This window comes from Colletotrichum tamarilloi, assembly GCF_030869305.1.
Source record: "Colletotrichum tamarilloi strain Tom-12 chromosome Unknown Scaffold_1.1, whole genome shotgun sequence".
In the NCBI taxonomy this organism is placed as follows: Eukaryota; Fungi; Ascomycota; class Sordariomycetes; order Glomerellales; family Glomerellaceae; genus Colletotrichum; species Colletotrichum tamarilloi.
Genome location: NW_026849384.1, coordinates 1,755,021 through 1,774,070, shown reverse-complemented (window position 1 = coordinate 1,774,070; position 19,050 = coordinate 1,755,021). Strand labels below are relative to the sequence as shown.

Sequence of the window (19,050 nt, the reverse complement as noted above, 5' to 3'; positions counted from 1 at the left end):
ATTGCTCTGTCCGAATTCTTGTGTGCCCCAACGTTGAATGATCTGATCCGTTTTCCTTTTCGTTTGATTCAACTCCATCGACGGTGACCAACGCCCCATATAACTGCGAACCTCGTATGCCATCCAGCCTCTTCTATCGTGCTCCTACAGATGCATTCCGCCGTCCTCGTCGTCATCGCCGAGACCTCTCATGCGCTCCTCCATGGCCCGCCGCAGTTCATCGTCTGTTAGGCGTCCACCTGTGCCGTTTGCTTGCTGAGTAGATTGGGTGGATTGCGTGGGGGGACCATCCATCGTGATGACACCGTTGCGTATCGTGCCCATCTGGAATGTACCGTCCATCCAAGCAGGGTGTGACGAGCTCGCCGCAGTAGTCGACGAGCCACCACCGCCACCACCGTTGGTCGCCGGCGCACCCTGACGTCCAGAGGCAATCCTATCCTCCTCCGCAGCCGCCGCACCAAGCCCGTTAGTCGCTGGGATCCCATTCCCATTAACACCGTTCGCGCCGGCGACCGACTCGCTCGTGATCCCCCTCCGATCCGCCGCCCCCTGGCCCGCCTCCTCCTCCTCGATCTCCTCTTTACTCTTAAACTCGTTCCACGAGTGTCCCCTGCCCTCGACCTCGTCGCGGATAATCTGGACGCGGTCGCGCATGCGGGCGATGACGACGTCGTTTTCGCGAATGGCTTCGACGCAGGTCGGGTCCGGGCCGTGCCCCGCCGAGGCGTCGGTTGCCGAGTCGAGGGTGGTGGCGTCACCTGCTGCGTAGGGGGCGAGCTGGGCGTTTGAGTATTCGAGGTGAAGGATGGAGTTGCGGATCTCGAGGGCTTTGAGGTGGAGGGTTGGGAGGGAGAGGTCGCGGAGGGCGGAGGCGAATTGGGTTGGGGATATTGGGCGGGTGTCTGCTGACATTTTGGGCGGTGTGTTGGTTTGACGGGTCGGGAAGGTTGAGTAATTTGGTTTTGGCGAGGTTTGGTATCCGGTTGTTTGCTGGCGAGTTTGCGACTTGGGTGTTTGGTCTCGTTGAGAAAGAGACTGAAGGTATCGGTGTGTGAACAAGAAAGGTAGATGAAGTTCTTGGGCAGCGGAAGAGACGGGAAGAAGGTGAAAGCGAATGAGAAACGACGCTGTTCACGAGTGGGGGATTGGACAGAAGGATGGACGGAGGGGGGACGATGACGATGTGCAGGCTTGGTGTTTGTAGAAGAAAGAGACGTCCTCCCAGGTAGATGCCGTGCAACGTCACCGCAGGTTTTCTGCCAGCTGGAGAGGTGAGGTAGCTTCCTTCCGAAGCTGAGCGCGGGGTGGGAAGGTGGTGGAAGGTGCAGTAGAAGGTTCCGGCGGTGGGGAATGAGCAGGGGGCGGTCAGGTACGGATACCTTGATGGAAAATGACGAAAGGGGGGAGTGCACTGGCAGGTAGGTAAGTTAGGTACTCCGTACCTTCCATTAGGTCTTACCGCCGACGGAGTTATCCGCTCGCCTCGTTATCGATTACGTGCCTTAGTTTCTGCGTGCTTACCAAAGCCCCGGGGATGGGCCGGAAACTGCCCTTCGCCGGCTGCCGCGGTCCCGATCCCCGTGGTCGGAACAGGTACCAAAGAATTTACGGGCTTCGATTGCGTCTTGGAGATTGAGCCACTGCGACAACGCCGCCCGCGCGCGACGACGACGAACGACCACCACCACTACCTCTACGAACCAGCGACAAAAGTGCGACGACAGCACTCACATTACGAGAGGTGGCATACGCCTACAGCATTTGCTAAAGGGAAACCTCTTCGTTGACAAGCAGCCGGCGCATTCATGAGTCTCTAGCTTTTTGGTGCGCTCCCGCGAAACGAGCAAAAAGAGACGGTTGCGTCGCCCACCCAGGGCGGCTCTAGGAAGCCATGAACGCCTCATTCGGCCTCGTTTCCTCGAGATCGTTCCTACACCTCGGCCTGCGCGCCGCGTGCCGTTCCGCGCCGAATACGACGAGCTGTTCGCCCGGGTCACGACTTCTTTCAATATGCACCATCACCTCCTGGCAGACGCCCGCCGCTACCCGGACGTACATATCGGGCCCCTCGCCCCTCCGCCGAAGACAATGGCCGTCGCTCAGCCTCGCCGCCACAACGGCCGGTAAGTCAACACAAAGATGGGCTTCCTCCTCCTCCGCATCATCATCATCACCACCCAAAACCGACTACAAGAACGAACCCCTGCTCCGCGAATACGTAGACCTCCCGCTCGACTACAAGGACAAACACGGCCTGCGGTTCAGGGAAGAGAACAAGGACCTCTCGGCGGCAGAAGTCAGAGCCGTCTTCGGCGCCTCACTCAAGCCCGCCGCCGCGAACCGGCTGCTGCGCATCATGCACGGCCGCCGCGTCGCCGGCACCCTCGAGGACCCCGCCTTCGCCATCAACACCGCCGCCTTCACCGCGCAGCAGCGCGACGCCGCGCTGGCGTACCTCCGCGAGAAGACGCCCGTCGACGAGGTCCTCAACGCGGGACTCCGGGCCGAGGACGAGCTTGCCGCGCTGGAGAAGGACCTCGCGGAGGAGGAGAGCAGTGCTGACGAGGGTGATGCTGCCTCGTCGACCGCCGGTTCTAAAACACCGTCCCTCCGCAAAGAAACGCCCGTCGTCAAACCGGACCCCGTATACGGCTACAGCGCCTTCGACGCCATCCGCGCAAAGAACCAAGCCAAAGCCGCCGAGGAAGAGGCCCGGCTCATCGCCGAGGCCGAGGCAAAGGGCATCGAGTACAACCCGGGCACGCTCTCCATCCCCATCAAGCGCCCGCCCATGACGCCGCGCATGGCGAAGTGGACGGAACAAGGCGCCGCCTCGGACCTCGCCGCTCCGCCCCCCCTCACGTTCGCCGAGCGCATTCTCCCCTCCGCGGCCGTCGTCTTGCTGCTCGTGGCTTCGCTGTCGGCGTTCGCGGCGGTGTACACCCCGCCCCGCGACGCCGACCGCCTGTTCCCCGAGGTGAGCGCCTCGACGGCAACGGTGGGCGCGCTGATCGCGCTCAACGTCCTCGTCTCGGTCGCGTGGCGCGTGCCGCCGCTGTGGCGGTTCCTGAACCGGTATTTCGTGCTCGTGCACGGCATGCCGCGGGCCGTGACGATGATTACGGCGAATTTCTCACACAGTTCCCTGGGCCATTTGGCGACGAACATGGTGGGGCTGTGGTTCATGGGCACCGCTTTGCACGACGAGGTCGGGCGGGCGAACTTCCTGGCGATTTACCTCGCCTCCGGCGCCGTCGGGTTCCTGGGCAGCTTGACGGCGTTTACGCTCCGCGGCTTGTTGACCGTCTCGACTGTGGGTGCGTCGGGCGCCGTGTTTGGCGTCGCGACGGCGTACTTTTGGATGCACCGGTTCGATTCGTTCAAGGTGCTGGGCTTCCCGCCGGATCCGATGAATGGGCCCCAAGGGTTGGGGTTCATTGCGCTGATTTTGGGTTTCCACATTTATGCGTTTTTCAGGCGGGGCAAGCAGACGATTGATCTGACGTCGCATCTGTTTGGTATGCTGGCCGGGTTGGTCGGGATTGAGTATGTGACGAGACGGAAGGCGGAGGGGGCGAGGGTGGATGGGTTGGAGAAGAAGAAGGCGAGGGGTGATCTTGTTGCTGATGCGCCGCCTCGCGATGGACAGGGTGACGGCGGGAATGATGCCAAGGCTTAAGAGAGAGTTAGGAGATACGTCTAGATGTTTTGCTCTCCGAGGAGGAACGGGAGGGTGAACTGTGTATAGTTACAGTCCTTTGTAGAACTCATGGGATATTAGATGGTTGACCCCTATTATCACCCCCTTTGTTGGGATATTCGAATTTTGAAAATTTGCATCGCGCTCGCAGACGAGTGGAGGGAACGTTCTTCTCGGGGTCTGAAATGAGACTAAATTTTCGTGTTGAGACCATGGCAATGTTATGCAGGTAGCCAACCTATTTCTATTTTCGATGGCCTGCTTCCCGACCCCATATGTCGGTCCAGTGTGTTCATGATTCCCAGCGTCATACTATCTTACAAAACTAAATCAAGTCCACGCCATGTTGTACAGTCGTTTTTGTCCTTCTTACAAGAGGAGAGTCCTCTCTAGGTGATGTTACAGGTTTTGCAAGGTTGTGCTGCCCGAGGCAATCAAGCAGGCATAGGAGTAGCCGCCGCCGCATCCCGAGCAGGCGTAGCATCCTTCTTAGCTGCCTTCTTCTTGTCGACCCGTCGTCGTCCCACGGGCTGACACCAAATCTGCATCGTCACGACATTGATGTCGGCAATCTCAACATCAATCACATCGTCAGCCTGCACGTCCGCGAGCCTACTATAGCCCTCCAGCCTAATCAGGTCCACCGAGGCGCCCAGGTTGTAGAAGGTGCTCAGCCGGCCCCTCAGTCCAAACGCGTAGACAGCATCAACGACGAATTTGAACGTCTTTGGCAGCGGCGCCTCGCCGAAGCGCCACGCGCGCAGTAGTGCCTGCGCCACCCAGTGCGTCGGGGCGTTCTTGTTGTCGACCTGCTTGATCTGGCGCTGGAGGGCGTGGAGCATCGGCAGCGCGTCGGAGAGGGAGCGGTGCGTCCAGGGAAGGATGGCGGCGGCATTCTCGTCGGACAAGAGCTCCTCACCGACGAGGGAGCGGCCCGTCTTGCGCTCGTGGGCGAGGGCGGCGTGGATCTGCCAGTGGACGACGAGGTCGTTGAAGCGGCGGATGGGACTGGTCGACTTTGCGTAAGCGTCGACGCCGACGGCGTAAAAGGGCGCCGGGCTGACCGAGAGCTCCGAGTTGCCGACGTAGACGAGGAGCCGGTGGATGTGCTCCGCGGGGATGGGTTTTCCTTCCGCCGACAGGGGATCGATGTGCTCACGGCGGTAGGCGGCGAGACCCTTTGCGTTTGTGACCGCGTCCGGCTGGGTGCTGTAGGGGACGGGGATGGCGCGGGCCTGGCACCACTTTGCGGCGACCTCGCCAGCCGTGTGCATGAGAGTCTCGACGAGGCGGTCGGCCTTGCTGTACGTGGACGTGTTGAACTCGATGAACGGATCACCCTGCCACGCCATCGACCTGGTCAGGTCATCGGCGTCGCCTTTGACGATGATATGGTTGAGAGACACCTTGGGGGAGTCGAACCTGGTCTCGAAAGGCGGCAGCTGTCCCTTCTCCACGCGGCGGTGCTTAAGGGCTTTGCACAGGCGATTGATGAGGAGAAGGTCATCCCTATCTTCCGGGGACAAATCCGCAGCAGTAGTGATACGCTTCACAGGCTTGGGCGGCGGGGGCGGCTTGCCCACGACAAAGGTCTTGCTGACGGTCTGTGTTTCAAGACCGGGCAGGATACCGGTGACTTCATGCTTGGGGATGTGCAAGATATTTTGCACAATGCCTGGTTCGACCTTGTAATCTAGGATGTTTCCTATCTCGTTGACTCTAGCGCTGAACGTCAAAGACGGTCGGCCGGGGTTTAGCGAGAACTCCTGCTCGAGATCCCGCGGCAGCATCTTTTGGTTGTACCCAGGCATGTACAAACTCGATGGCGCCTTTTCAAGTTGATGAGCGAGCGCGGACTTGGGGTCGATACGGGAGGCGGGGTCGGCAATGTGAATGTGAATCCAATATTCCCCCGGCTTCTCGGCCGCCTCGACAGAGAAGCCGTCATCCACATCGGCCGTCTGCTCAGGGTCCACACAAAAGATTGTCGTCTTTCCCCAGTCTCGCCTGTGACCCTCAGCGATATCAGGTCGGAGTGATTCGTTGACGTCCACGAGGGGTGTCTCCATGGTGGCGCCTCGCTGGACCGTAGTGCCCGCGAGCTTGTACTCGTAACGAGCTGGAATATCCCAGGGCGGAATCCAGCCGATCTCCTGAAGGAAAGTGAAGGCTGTCCAGTGCGCCACCCACTCAGAATCCTTGTAGCAGTCCGTCAGCTTGAGAATGGTGGAGCCCAGACTCTCGAGCTGTGATGGCTTCGGTACAATGCGATGGCACGCCCACAGCTCCATGAAGCGGATGTATTCGAGATCCTGCTTGCTCCATGTCGCGAGATTTGCCACCTCGTCGTTGCTGGGTCCGATCATGCCATGGGGCGTCCACTCTCGCCTCAGCCGGCTCGCCTGGATGACCCCACGGGCCTTGAGGATAAAAGAACCGAGACTATTCTGGCGGAGGAGGGAGAGGGATTGCGCCGGGTTTTCGCGCAGCGCGGCGCCCTCCACCAGTTCGCGGACCTGGTTCTCAACCTTGTTCAAAAGTTTGAGGTCGGATATGGACCTGACCTCGTAGATGTAGTTGCGCCTATGCCACTTCATATTGAGCGGGCGGAACCCCCATCCATCGCGGTTCAGGGCGGTATGCACAGCATACAGCTGATGAGGGAGGAACATGTCGCCCGCCTTTACGTGCTGAGGCAGAAGCTTATCCGCGATCTCCTCGAGGCTGAGGTACTGCCGCTCGTCCGTGGCCAAGTGTTTGCTCGCGAGGTCCAGGGTGAGCTGGGACTGGTAGAACGAGACGGAGTCCTGGTAGAATTTGATCAAGTCTCTCTGCAAATCGGCGGCGGTCCTGAGAGCGGCCGGCGTATGGTTGTGAAACAGCGCGTTGCGCCGCTCCTCCGTTTCGGGTTCCGCAGGCAAAATATCGGCAAGGGGCTTGAGTCTGTACGGGTCGATAAAGTTTTTGAGGATGAAGAGGGTGACAATATTGCGCTCTGGGACGAGTTCACCGGTGCTCATGTAAAAGTACTGTGAATTGTTGTGACGGCCAATACAGACCGCCAGGATGGGCAAGCGGCCGCTGTTGTATCTTGTCTCGACCAGGTCACCGGGTTTGAGAGCGAATGTAGATCCTCGCAGGTCCTGGAGATCATCGCTTTTGGACAAGTCGCGGTTTGTCTTGGTCTTGTCGTGCAGCTCGCCCTCTCGACCATTCATGAGTCCCAAAGCGCCAGGGAGCAGGTCAGGTCTGGTGAGGTAGTTCAACAGCGGCGTGTCCTGCGCGGGTAGGTCTTGAAGCAGACGCTTTGAGGGTGAGTAATTTGCGCTCTCCCATTCTCGGAGCCGCATTCTGATGTCCGACTTTTGGCGAATGTATTTCAATTCTTCTTTCGTGGCTGTGGTCGTAGGCTTGCGATACCCACCTCTGCCATTGCCATAGTTTCCACCACGAGCGTTTCCGCCCTGGTGGTCATAGTTCCCGCGATGATTACCGCCCTGGTTGCCGCTGTAGTAGGACCTTATACCCGCATATGACTGTAGATGAGTTCAGTGAGACTGAAAGATCCTGAGAAACATTTCATGAGGAAGCCCTCATCATGAGTAAGACGTACCCTTCTGGACTCTGTGGATGAGCCTGTCCCCAGCTGCTGGAGTGTTAGGGTGGATGGCAAGCCGCTGACGACTGATGATGATGACGGCCTAGATGAAAGACATCTCCAGCACACATATGGTCTGCCCGAGTTTCGCAACATTGCGGGCAATATTATGGCAATGCTGTGAGGGCATAGTGTTGAGCAACGTACCTCGCCACGACGTTCTGTTGCAGCGGCTCACCCAAAATTTCTGGTCCGCGCCACGAGGTGTCCACTTTTCGATCCACTTTCGCGCTATCACGTGACCGATCACCTTCAACTTGGTCTTCATTTAGCTTTGAAGAGTAAATTAAAGTAAGGTAAGTAACCCTAGCATGAACTATGAGTATTATCAACACATTAACGACGCTTTGGATCATAGAGAACCTGGAAGTTCAACTTGAACAAACATGAACAAGTAAAGCACCAGATGTCAATGGCGCAACGCACCGTCTCGTGGGCATAGATACATAAGGATATCGTCTTGGGGGGAATAGTGAGTTTATGCCCTTCATCGATAGTGACAGCAGTTTTGGGAAGCTGTTGGCAGAGGACATTCGGTATGGTCAGTGGATCCCTTCATAAACGGTATGCCCAAATGAGTAGTGGATCCCACCGATGGCTGTCTTCCGGCGCCGGTACCGGGATGCCCCACATCGGTACTTTCTCATCCGGTCATTTCATCCGGAGTGAGGCGGCATACTTGTGTTGCCTTGCCATGTTTGCCCTATTGTCCTTTCAACGACAAACTCATGCAGCGGCCGTAGATTTACACAATTCAGTCTTTGTCTCTCTGACTCATCGAAGAATCTAGGGATTGCCGTCCACCCGCGAGATCAACATTTGTCTAGGTCCTGACACAAATGATTAGAAACGGGGCCCTACGGAGTACATGCAGCTCACCATGTCCTTCTCGCCGTCCATTTCCATCCGTCTCGCCCACACGCAGGGTAATTAGGTTTACATCCTAGAAACTTGTACACAGCAGTGAGATCATCCTCCGAAAGTCCCTTTCATCGAACAATGTTTCAACCCGCAAAACTCCACATTACTCAAATCCTCGCCTGTTTCGATTTCCAAATCTCAACCCCCCACCCACCCACGAACCCCGAAACACATGAAGCCAGCAAGAAACAAAAACCGGAGAATCGTCGGAGAGGCGCACGTGGCTGGCTCATATGATTTACACATACAATGAGCATGTATTTCGGGTGTCCAAGCTGGACATTCAAATTTCGTCCAAAATCCATCCCTCATAAGGTACCTGCCTGCCTTAGGTAGTACGCTATGACTTCTTTCCCCAATCCTCGGCCCGAGCTCTCGTCTCAAAAGCTGCAGCAAAAAGCAACGTTATTTTCACCCAGTCTCTACGTACCGGGCACGTAGGTATCCGCTCAGCAGGGCCCTCGCTTTCTTCCTTGCTTTCTTCTTCATCTGAACCATTCGACGCGCTTGCACATAGTTTGCAAGTAATGGCTTTCCCCCCTCGGCTTGCACCTTCCTAACCACGAAATGAAGCCTGAACATCTAATCCCCTTCTAAAACGTCTTCTAGTGCCAAAAGCGTCTCTGAACTAATAATCAAGATTATGAGTTTATCAAACGGTGTTTCTAGCTTCGGTCATGGACCTCACCCAATCTCCCCCCTCCCGCTACTTTCCCAAACAAGGAAACAGAGCACAAGATGTGAATAAAAGTGCCGAGACAAGACAACATACCTAGTAGGGGGGCCTAACACAAACGCCCACCACGAACGGGTTTCAAGCCTCCACCTCACGCGCCAATCCCAACTTTACAAGAACCAGTGGGCGGGCTGACTCTGTGGCTCCGTGGCTGATCACCCAAATGGTACTCCCCCGCGGGAAATTTCACTCAAGGCGGGAAGGGGTGAAAGAGGTCTCAACGGAACACAACCTTCCCGAAGCCACCCTTTCCCCTCCTTGGAAAACGCAAACACACTGTGGTTTATTTCCAGAGAGTACGGAGTACGGAGTAGGCAGGGAAGACTTTGACATCATGCCATCCCGCGCGTGCTAGAGACCCAACGACAACACCATAGCCATACCAATGATACCATCCCTTTGCGCACAGTCCCCTCTCTCTCTGCCTGCCGCTTCCCTTTCCCCCTCCCTCTGACCAGCCTTTCCATATACGCGGTACGAAAGCACAAACCCCCCATTCACGCACATCGTCCATCTATCCGTACCACAGTATCCAACATCAAGGACGGCACTAACGTAGTGTGAAAAAAAATTGCCCCCGCCCCCTCTCTCCCGTAAACGTTTTTCCAACGAATGTTTGTAGCAATGATTGAAGCAAGGGACCAGACTAGAGAGGAAGAATCAGGGAAGGACAAGACAAAAAAAAAAGATCCGAGCGGCTCGCCATGACAACAAAGTGATCCCAGGGTTCATCCCATCATGACTCAACCACACTGACAACTTCAAAGTGCCAAGACGTCCAAACTCTTCCGTCAAAGTTCAATCCCGTTCCAAGTCTCCGGGGCCCCTTCAAAGTTCTGGAATCAATGTTCCAAAATGAAAATGGGCTGCTTGCCTTATCCTGCGTATCACTACGTCTGGTAATGAACTTCAGGTACCCTGTTATCAAGGAAAATCCAGACCTCGGCACTCCGTTCCAGAACATGCAATCCATATCACCACTATTCCCTGCTACGCCAGCCTACGCAGTAACCGCCTGTTTCGTTTCAAATGGCCCTATAACGACCACCATATTACTGTAATCCAAACCTCGGAACATCCGACGAAGGAAGGGAAGGAGGGGGTCCGACCGTTAGTAGGGCTTAAAAGCTAGTTGGCTATCAACCAGGTTCCTGGGTCAAGTCAGACTCTTGTCAGAGGCTCAGAGCCACGTTGACTGTTCACATAATCCGTATTCCCTAGGTACTACGTTTCCTACTCTACTCGATAGTGTACCAACCTTCACTTTGTAGTCATGATTTAGACGATCCATCAATCTGGTTCGAGACTCGTCCACTGTGCCGGTTGAGTGCCTATCATGCCCGTCAGAGTGACTGACACTTGGCACCTAGTCCCCCCTTCATCGTGCCGTGCTCACAGTAGGTAACACTGCATCCCCTCCCTTTGTGACACAAGGTGCATGTCACCAATGCAGCCCATCACTCCCTCGTGGCCATGCACCCACCACATGGGGAATCACTGGAGAGTTTGAGCGGACGTCGATTCTTTATGATTTCTTTTTTTTAATTGATTTGGCCTATTCTGTTGACGCTTTGCGCGTGAGTGCCTCCTCCCTTCTCCCACTTGACGATGCTACCCTATGCAACTCTTTGCTTCCCCCCCCCTTTTTAGGTAAAAGATCTGCCATCTCTCTAGACCTTTCTCTCCTCCAACGTATCCGTAATACTGAGTCAAATGTGACAGGCGGAAAGGGCGGTTAAAGGCCCTGATTCCTCTCCGACTACCACATTACCCCTTCCCCCCGGCCCCCATATGCTTCTTCTAACAGTGACTCCCAGCTCTAATACAATTACCCCAGAAAAGGTCGCTTTGGAAGAATTTTGTTGAGATAGGAAATAATAGACACTATGGAATTTCGGCAGTATACAGATTGAATGGGGGTATAAGAAACAGTGCTGTTTTCTAAGTTCATTATGCAGGTGTTGTTGTTTGCAATCTTGCTGCCTGTGTCTAACGGGCGTTTGGTAAGATTTGCGATTCGAGAGCATCGGGTCCGAGCATGGTCGAAAGGAATGGTGAGCGCTATGCCGGTCCTCGACGGACCTTATTCCAAAAGCGCTTCATGACGCCTCGGTCGTTGGCCTGAGCGTTTTCCTGGTCCATGGCCGCGAACTGACGTTCTATGCTCTCCTTTGACGACGCATCTCGGACGTACGTCGACGTCGGAAATTCGTCTCGTAGGCCGTTCGATTGGGATTTCCTGGGCGGTAATGGCTTCTGTTGCCAGCCGTACATTTGATCTTCGTGGGCTCGGAGGTCGGGTCGGGTGAGGGTCATGCGCAGTGTCATTTCTCTCGCCTCTGCCGGCATCCGTGCGTATTCCGTTGATGGTTTGGGTGAATGAAGCTGATCATTCTTGATGGGCGGCGGCCGAAGCGCTGTCATCTCCACTGTATGGGGTGTCTTGGGAGAATCCGAATCAAGGGATCCATCATCGCTGAAGATCGACGACCGATCGTCGGCGAGAAAGGTGCGGAGATTTTCTGACTCGTCCACCAACGCTGCCCTAGATTGTCGATGTTTCAATGGCTTGACGTCCTTGCTAGGCTTGGTGGTGATCATGGCTTCTTTTGAAGGAAACCCGAACTCGATGGCTTCGTCAAACTTTTGAGGGGAGGCCAGATATACTCGCAGCTTCAGCCGGGCCTCGGGATCTTGGTAGTGTGCAGCCTCCGGATCAAAGGCAGCTACAGTATCCTGGGGACTATGCTTTGGTGAAATCAGAGACAGCGCCCGTGATCTTCGCCGGCCGTGTCCCGGAGAGCTTGTCTGAGGGCTGACTGGAGAACTCGAAAACAATGGGGTCGTGGGATGGCTTGCGCCGGCGGGTGTCGTACCGGGGCGGTTGGTGGAGAGCGAGTTGCGGCCGAACGGTATCTTTGATATGGACAGGTGCCTACGAAACGACGGCCTGCGCTGTTTCGAGTTGGCTGGTAGATCCTCTCGCAAATTGGCATGGTAATCGTCGAGATGTAAACGCAGGTCTAGGTCGTCATCCTCCTCCAACCAACGGAAGCTGTCGTAAAAGGAGTCCCGCTTCTTCTGAGCTTCAAGGGGCTTCTTCTCTTCCGACTTGGGCATTTGTTTCCTCGTATCTTGGCTCGGCCGCCGAGACTCCATCGTCGAAGGTCTCACCGATAGAGTCGGACTCCACAACTCGTCTTGAACAATTAGGCTAGAGGCTCGTCTTCGAACTTTGTAGATGGCCTCATCAGCCGGGTCAAGGATGATGTCGTGTCTCCGGTTTCGAGAAGCAACAATCTGCTCTTCGGTAGTCAAGTGCCTCTTCCGAATCTTGTCGGGCAGTCGTACGTAGACGGAGGAGCTCGTCGAAGCGCGGAAGTTGGCACGTCGGGAAGGCCGTCTCTTGACACGGTCGGACACTTGGTCGGATGCAAGTCTGGCTTGACGTTCTTTACGGCGCTGCTTTAATGTCTTTGGTGTGGGTGCGGTGTCTGGACGATCAAAGTAGATGTCGATATGTGTGGATGGCGGAGTAGGGGCCGGAGCAAGACTGGCAAAGTGAAGACGTTCGAGGGAACTAAAGTACTGAAGAAGGATTTAGTAAGAGTTGTGAGTGAGATGAGGAAGAAAAAAAAGATACAAAGGCGTGGTCGGGAATGTAGATGGGGGCAAGAATGGAATTGAGAAACAAGGAGGATATGTAGTGTCTTAATGCAGGAACGAGCAGAGGGAGGGAGACGTCGTGTTTCCTCCACTTGCACTACTAAAAGTAGAGTATGGAGTATGGGACTGGAGCCAGAGACTGTGCTCGTCCGCACCGCACCGCACCTATGTCGTGTTGCGTCGTGTTGCGGTGGTGCTTATGAGCGGGACCTGCATTGCATCTGCTGAGGTGCATGACGGATGGAGCAGCTGCCGTACCATACTGAGGACAGGATGTACGAAGGTACAGAGACACGCAGACACAGGAAGGAATCACTTTGGAATGGACATTGGCTGGCCTGGAGCGGGTGCGATACCGCAGTCATCAAGCTGCAGTACCCATAGGCAGAGATACTTTGAGAGAGAGAGGAGCACTTGCTCGAATCAACTTTGAACGCCATCCCAATACATCGAGATCAGCGACGCTCGAACTCAATTCAGCCCCCCGGCCTTCAAGGGACAAGCTCGGGGTTCTGGGATTGGGATTGCTTCTACAGGCAATCTAGGAACAGCCCGGGAGCCGACCCATGACTTTGGACGCAAAGCTCCAAACCGTCAATTGAGACAGGAGGGGCGGCTGGGTGCCAGGGGGGGAGAAGACCGGAAGGCAAAGACAAGTACGTAGGAGGGAGCTATGGCGGTAGTTCCTTGACTTGCGTGGGAGAGTGAGTGAGGGAAAGTGAGGGAGAGAGCGTGAGAGAGTCCGTGATGCATGTCAAGTCAGGTCAGTGCATCAGCACCATGCTCAGCGTCAGTGCGGGTGCATGTGCCGTGCGTGCATAGTGACTATTCTCAAGGAGAGACGACAGACAAGACGACGCAGACACGGACGGCACACGCCATGCGGGAATAGCTCTAGAGTCCACGCCGCACCAAGTTCACCAAGAGCATTTGCGGCTTAGCTCGCTTGTCCGTTCAGCCAGCGGCACCACTTGGTGGCCCGGGTGGGTTCCATAGAATGTGGGAATTGGGATGTGCTGCCGACCAAAAGAGATAGGCCCGCCGTTGCAAATATGAGCAATGATGGGTGAGGAGGGAGTCCGAGGAGGATCGGGGGTTTGGACTGAGTGGACGAACGAGGGAATGGGGAGAGACATGACGGATGGTTGGGCCCAGTTTCTGCACTCGAGTGAGACATGTCGTTCGGGCTTGGGTTGCACAACGGCACGGGAACTGTTCATGGCTGAACTGGCAGGCCGGGGTACGTTGTGTGTGTGAAAGCGAGAGTGAGTGTAAGAGTGAGAGAGAGAGAGACATGAGAGAGACACGCCTCATGTTGTGCTGATAGTGCAACATCGAACTGTGCAGCACGTATGGGGGGAAGGCAAGCCGAATGAGACCCGACGGTGTAAAGACCAGACTTGACGAGCAACGAGTGATGAGATGATGAGATTGGACGACTTGGTCTTGGTGTTGATGATGGTGTTGTTGATGTTGTGATGACAATACACTCAACAACACGATGCGATTCGTCATATGCGAGTTCGTGAACGACTGCCGCCGCGTCGGTCTACATCGTGGCCTGCGCCCCCAATTCGCTCATCTTCAGCTATGTGCGGAAGGGGAGAACGCTCTCTTCAGCGGTTGGCAGCTATGCATATGCATGAGCATGAACGCAGATATGGACAGAAGAGGGAACCTTGTGCCACCCGCGCCTATGCCTTGTGCCTGACGCCAATGCTGACTGGCCGCCCCCCCCCCCCCCCGAGCGAATGAAGGTGATATTGGGAGCCGAGTGCATGAGGGTGTGGGGACGAAGATGCGAGTTGGGGGCAGAGAGAGATTGAAGAACGAGATGTGCTGGGTGTTGGTTGGACGGAAAGGTGATGATTGTGAGCTGCTTCCCGGGGGAGAGGGCCCGAAGCAGGCTGTTCTTTTCTCGGGTGCATGTCTCAGTGGACAGTTCACTTTCACTCTCGCTCTCCTCACTCACTCTCACTCGCTGTAAGTGTATCCTCTCCGCGGCGCCGATGCTGCAGTTGGGCAACGACTCGGCGAGCCAACCTGCATCGATGGGTACCTGAACGGCCCCCCAGCCGCGAGTCCCCGCTGCAGCTATACGGCGGAACTCGGGCGGCTGTGGTTGGCGAGGTGAAGGTACCCTGGACTTGGGTCGGAGACTCATTGGAGGAGACGAATAGCTCTGTCCAGGGTCGGTCTGGACCTTTCCAGCCAGCTAGCCAGCAGAAGAGCGAGCGGTGATGAGTGTGAGGTCAGACGGGCAGACAAAACTCTCGTCTCTCATCCTCATCCTCATCTCATTTCACTCCCTCGACTCGAACGCTCAGGAATCCGAAAAGAAGGCGGAGAGAAGGCGCCTCGACTCGCCTCGCCTCGCCCTCGTCTCCTTGTGACCGGCCGAGCGCACTTTCATCCGTGTCCCTGACAACTCTCCCTACTGCAGTCTGTGCCTCTATTTCTGCCCAGGGCTGGGCCAAATGGCCACGGGAAATACGCCCGTGCAGAGCAGAACAGGGCCGAGGACGAGAAAGAAACAAAATGAAGTGGAATAAAACAAAAACGGGCGCCGTAGTTCCGTCCTCAAATTTGAAGAGATGGCGTGTCTCTCGGCTCAAACTTCCTCGGCTGGGGGGAGGGGGGCTGGCTAGCTGGCTGCGCTAAGTAAAGCAACGAGAGACTCGGCACTTGCGAATAAAGGAATGCTGCCCATTGGGACGGCATATGGGAATGGCAGATATTTGGGGTTGATAGAAAAGTGCTCGAGCGAGGAGCCGTAAAGAGAAAGAGACAAAGTGCAAAGGCGGACAATTAGGAACGAAATAATCAGAAATAGAGAGCACCAGAGAAGACAAAGCGAAGTCTCGGTTGGGGATAAATCAGGTCCACAAAGAAAGGGGAAAACAAGATCACACAAATAAAATGTCTTTGCTCACCTTTCGCTGAATAGCTTCCGGCAACGCCTCGAATTCTTGCTTCGTCATCTGCGCCCCAAAGGGCCCTGACGATGAAGGCGACACCGGCGGAGGCGGCACAGTAATTGTTGCTGATCCGGTGGTATTGACCTTTGCCGGCTTCACAGCCATCGTCGCCGAGTTTGCGGCAGACACCGTCGTCGCCGTGGTCTTCTTGCTGCCGCTGCTGTTGCTCTTCTCGTGACTTTTGCCGCTCCTCAGTGTCGACGTCGTCGAGTTGGCGGTCGCGGTCGCGGTAGAGCCAGTGCCAGAGCGGGAACCCGACTCGGAGCTCGTCCGGGGAAAGTGAAAGTGCTGGTGGCTCCTCGACGAGTCGGGCCGCAAGTAGAGGTTATGATATGACGATGACGAAGGGGACTGTTTATGCTGTTGCTGGCTCTGTTGCTGTTGCTGCTGGTTGTGCTGGAGCAAACGCAGATCGGGCGAGCTGTACCCGTCGAGTCCGTGATGCAAATAGTTCCAGAGGCCGTGAGACCGGTCCACGCTATCTTCGCTGGTCCGTCCACCGGCCGCCGTCTCCGCTGTTGCTACTGCTGTCTTCTTGCCATTGCTCTTAGCGGCGTTGTTGTCACCTCCCCCAATGCTGAGGAAGCTGTTGGTAATGGTCGTTGGCGCCATTGTCGCCGTTGTCGTGGTGGCTGTCGATACCGATGTCGTTGTAAAAGTCAAATTTGTTGCTGTTGTCGTTGTCGATGACGAAAAGCTCGAGCGTGCGGAAGAGTAAAACGAAGTATTATTACGGATACTATTGGAAATAATGTCGGTGCTGGTGCTTCTGGTGGTTCTTGTTGATGAAAGATCTCTGTCGATCTCGTTCTCGTCGATCGGAAAGTGCGCAATGGGAACAGAAGAAGGAGACGAGTTATTAGACGAGCAAAGGATAAACTCGTCCGCGTCCGTATCCGTGTCGTCAAGGAAACTTATGAGCTCATGCTGGTCCACGCTGGCAACGCTCCCCATGTCCTTATCCATCGTTGCCGCCGCCCAGGGACGAGGGCGGTGCTGGCATAACTTGTCCTCCTCCATCTCCCCTGGTCCAAACCTACCAGTCGATGGTGACAATCGTGATGGGTCCCACGGCAGCGCACCCATCACGCCAGGTACGCGCGCCGGGGCAGCGAGAGCAATGCCAGCAAAGGCCTTCATTCGTCCACTTGCCCGCTCTTCTTGCTCTGCCCAGGACCTGGACGAGGTCGTCGATGACATCCACAAACTTTCCCCCAATCGCCTTGGATCCTGCTGGCTAATCCCCAGCAGCGCAGTCATGGTTGCTACACTTTGTACTCCGCTGTGAGGCACCAAGTCACCAAGGTCCAACGAGATACTGCCGGATCTGGTATTGAGCTGACCTCACAAAGTCCGGGAGTCCCTGCCAGCTGATGGGGGCCTTGTGCCTGTGCCTGGGATGCGTGAAGAGGGTCTTCCTCTTCCTGTTGGTTCCGGATCCACTGGGTGAAGAGGGAACCAGGGAGCAGGGGAACATGCAGCCGAACGGCGAATAGAGTGGTAGCGTAAAGGTAAGGTAAGAAAAAAGTATGGCTCAATCCACCAGCAGGGCTCCAGAGTCTGAGAGCTCAAGAGTCCAAAAAGAGGGTCGCTCTAAGGGACCGGGGTGAAACTCTCGAGAATGGTAGTGATAATGTTGATCACCAACACATTCGGGCATGACTTTGCAATAAAGGAAACATGAAGCATTGCCAACTTGGAGGACCTAGAAAGGGTTCATCCTGTATTTAGATGTCAATAGCACACATCGAGGACTTCGGCCAGACAGACACAGAGAGATTTGAGGTGTGACCTACATCATATATCTCGTATCCCAATGGTTGCTGCTGACCCGGAACGCCCGTCTCTTGGTTGACGAGACAAGGCCAGCACAGCAAATGAGCTTACAAGAGCTGCATGTAGCGAATTTCGCAAGCGCTTCGCGAAGCACACCAAACGCAATTTTAGCAGCAACCGGAAATCTTCAGCGGTTCTGCAGCTTGTCGAGACGGCAGCCAGTCCAAGAAAGTAAAATGCCTCGAGAGGGAGGGCTGCGTCGGTTTGTCATACGTTCGGGCTGTAGCACAACATTTCCGCTTCTCTGCATGTCTCGCCGTCCCGTGTCCCGAAGCAGTCAAGACCGTCGGTTCGTCAAGCTTTCACAATCATACCATTGTACAGTGATAGACAGCGTGACGGCTTCATCTCCTTACCCCGAGACTTTGTTTTATGGTGTGGTTGCACATGGATGCGGCGCCCGCAGATTGCCAGCCCTCCATCTCACTCTTGCAGGAACACACTCTACTGTGGTAGTCTCGGTCTCTGTCGAGTAACGGAAGCAAAACCAAACCACACATCCATCTTGTGAGTCTGTGCTACCTCGTCACTCTGCCCCCCTGCTTGTGTGCCTGAACATCATCATCCACCCCCGAATTTCACATCGTCCCATGTTCAGCCCCAATGCCGTATCGCGGAGTCCAGCCAAACCTTTTCCTATCTACCTCTTCCGCGACGTTAAGTTCAGACGGTCTTCTCTCGCATTCATCCTAGGAACTCTCTTTCTTTGATGGGGCAAATTGTAACCCTGTCAACACGGTACAGATAGACTCGCTGGAAAGTTACATTCACGAGAAATGTCGGGAGTCTCGAGAACGGGATTATGCCACCATCGGCGGCCCTGTTGTTTCCCTGCTGACGGGCGATCATTGGATAAGGTCGTTTAGTCGGTCGACAGAGCCTTATCAGCATGAACACATAAAGGCAGAGCTCCACGGGACAGCAAAGAAATATGGAATAAGAGAAAAGCATTGTGTATTTTTGTTTCACGGTTTCACCGACGTCGCGGAGGGGACAACCTTGGTTTGCGTAGCGGGAGCACTGATCAGAACCTGAACCTCAGCCCCTTTACGACTAGCTCGAACTTCGGGAAGCACAGAAAGTTTTTGCTTTTTCCTTCTTCCACTCTCGCATCTCTTTCCCTGTCGTGAGAATACGAAACCGGAGAAAAAAACACACAGCAGAGAGCCTGTAATTTATTCGAGGCAAGCCTTGCGCGACGTTGGACGCTTGAGTTAGTAAAGATGAGGAGGACCTTAGGGGAAAAGCCAAGACCAGCCGCACTGCACACTACATGAGGCTACGGACGTATGAAGGCAAGCTCTCGAGTGTCCGAGATGAACCGTCAGCAGAGGGCATTCTCGTGGCTTTCCGTCCAACAAGGCTGCGTGGCTACTTGAATCTAGACTTCTAGCCTTCTCTCTCGATTATCGCGGCCCCCACACTACGAGCCGTTGAATGGCTGTGCCCCCTTGCCGTGTTTGGTCACAAATGTCGTAGTCAGCTTCCAGATGCTTGCCTTTTCATCAGCAACACCCGACGGGCCAACGGCCGCCGCTCAGGTATATTATGT

The 19,050-nt window shown here is 55.4% G+C and overlaps 5 protein-coding genes across 5 annotated transcripts; 1 reads left to right on the top strand and 4 right to left on the bottom strand.

Moving 5' to 3' along the window:
- Nucleotides 1-144: 144 nt before the first annotated feature.
- Nucleotides 145-915, bottom strand: CTAM01_00582 (uncharacterized protein; the record flags this gene model as incomplete). Its single annotated transcript, XM_060516633.1, has 1 exon — nucleotides 145-915. The coding sequence occupies one exon, from the start codon at nucleotides 913-915 to the stop codon at nucleotides 145-147; it is 771 nt and encodes a 256-aa protein (XP_060389259.1).
- Nucleotides 916-1,894: 979 nt separating this feature from the next.
- CTAM01_00581 (rhomboid family protein) lies at nucleotides 1,895-3,682 on the top strand (the record flags this gene model as incomplete). Its single annotated transcript, XM_060516632.1, has 1 exon — nucleotides 1,895-3,682. One exon carries the CDS (start codon nucleotides 1,895-1,897, stop codon nucleotides 3,680-3,682), a length of 1,788 nt encoding a protein of 595 aa, XP_060389258.1.
- A 455-nt stretch (nucleotides 3,683-4,137) lies between these two features.
- Nucleotides 4,138-7,457, bottom strand: CTAM01_00580 (mitochondrial protein cyt-4; the record flags this gene model as incomplete). The annotated part of the gene is made up of 2 exons (XM_060516631.1): nucleotides 4,138-7,239; nucleotides 7,317-7,457. 2 exons carry the CDS (start codon nucleotides 7,455-7,457, stop codon nucleotides 4,138-4,140), a joined length of 3,243 nt encoding a protein of 1,080 aa, XP_060389257.1.
- Nucleotides 7,458-11,079: 3,622 nt separating this feature from the next.
- On the bottom strand, nucleotides 11,080-13,014 carry CTAM01_00579 (mucin; the record flags this gene model as incomplete). Its single annotated transcript, XM_060516630.1, has 2 exons — nucleotides 11,080-12,598; nucleotides 13,001-13,014. 2 exons carry the CDS (start codon nucleotides 13,012-13,014, stop codon nucleotides 11,080-11,082), a joined length of 1,533 nt encoding a protein of 510 aa, XP_060389256.1.
- A 1,219-nt stretch (nucleotides 13,015-14,233) lies between these two features.
- Nucleotides 14,234-17,139, bottom strand: CTAM01_00578 (uncharacterized protein; the record flags this gene model as incomplete). Its single annotated transcript, XM_060516629.1, has 5 exons — nucleotides 14,234-14,272; nucleotides 14,657-14,899; nucleotides 15,618-16,058; nucleotides 16,503-16,839; nucleotides 17,006-17,139. The coding sequence occupies 5 exons, from the start codon at nucleotides 17,137-17,139 to the stop codon at nucleotides 14,234-14,236; spliced, it is 1,194 nt and encodes a 397-aa protein (XP_060389255.1).
- Between the last annotated feature and the right edge of the window lie 1,911 nt (nucleotides 17,140-19,050).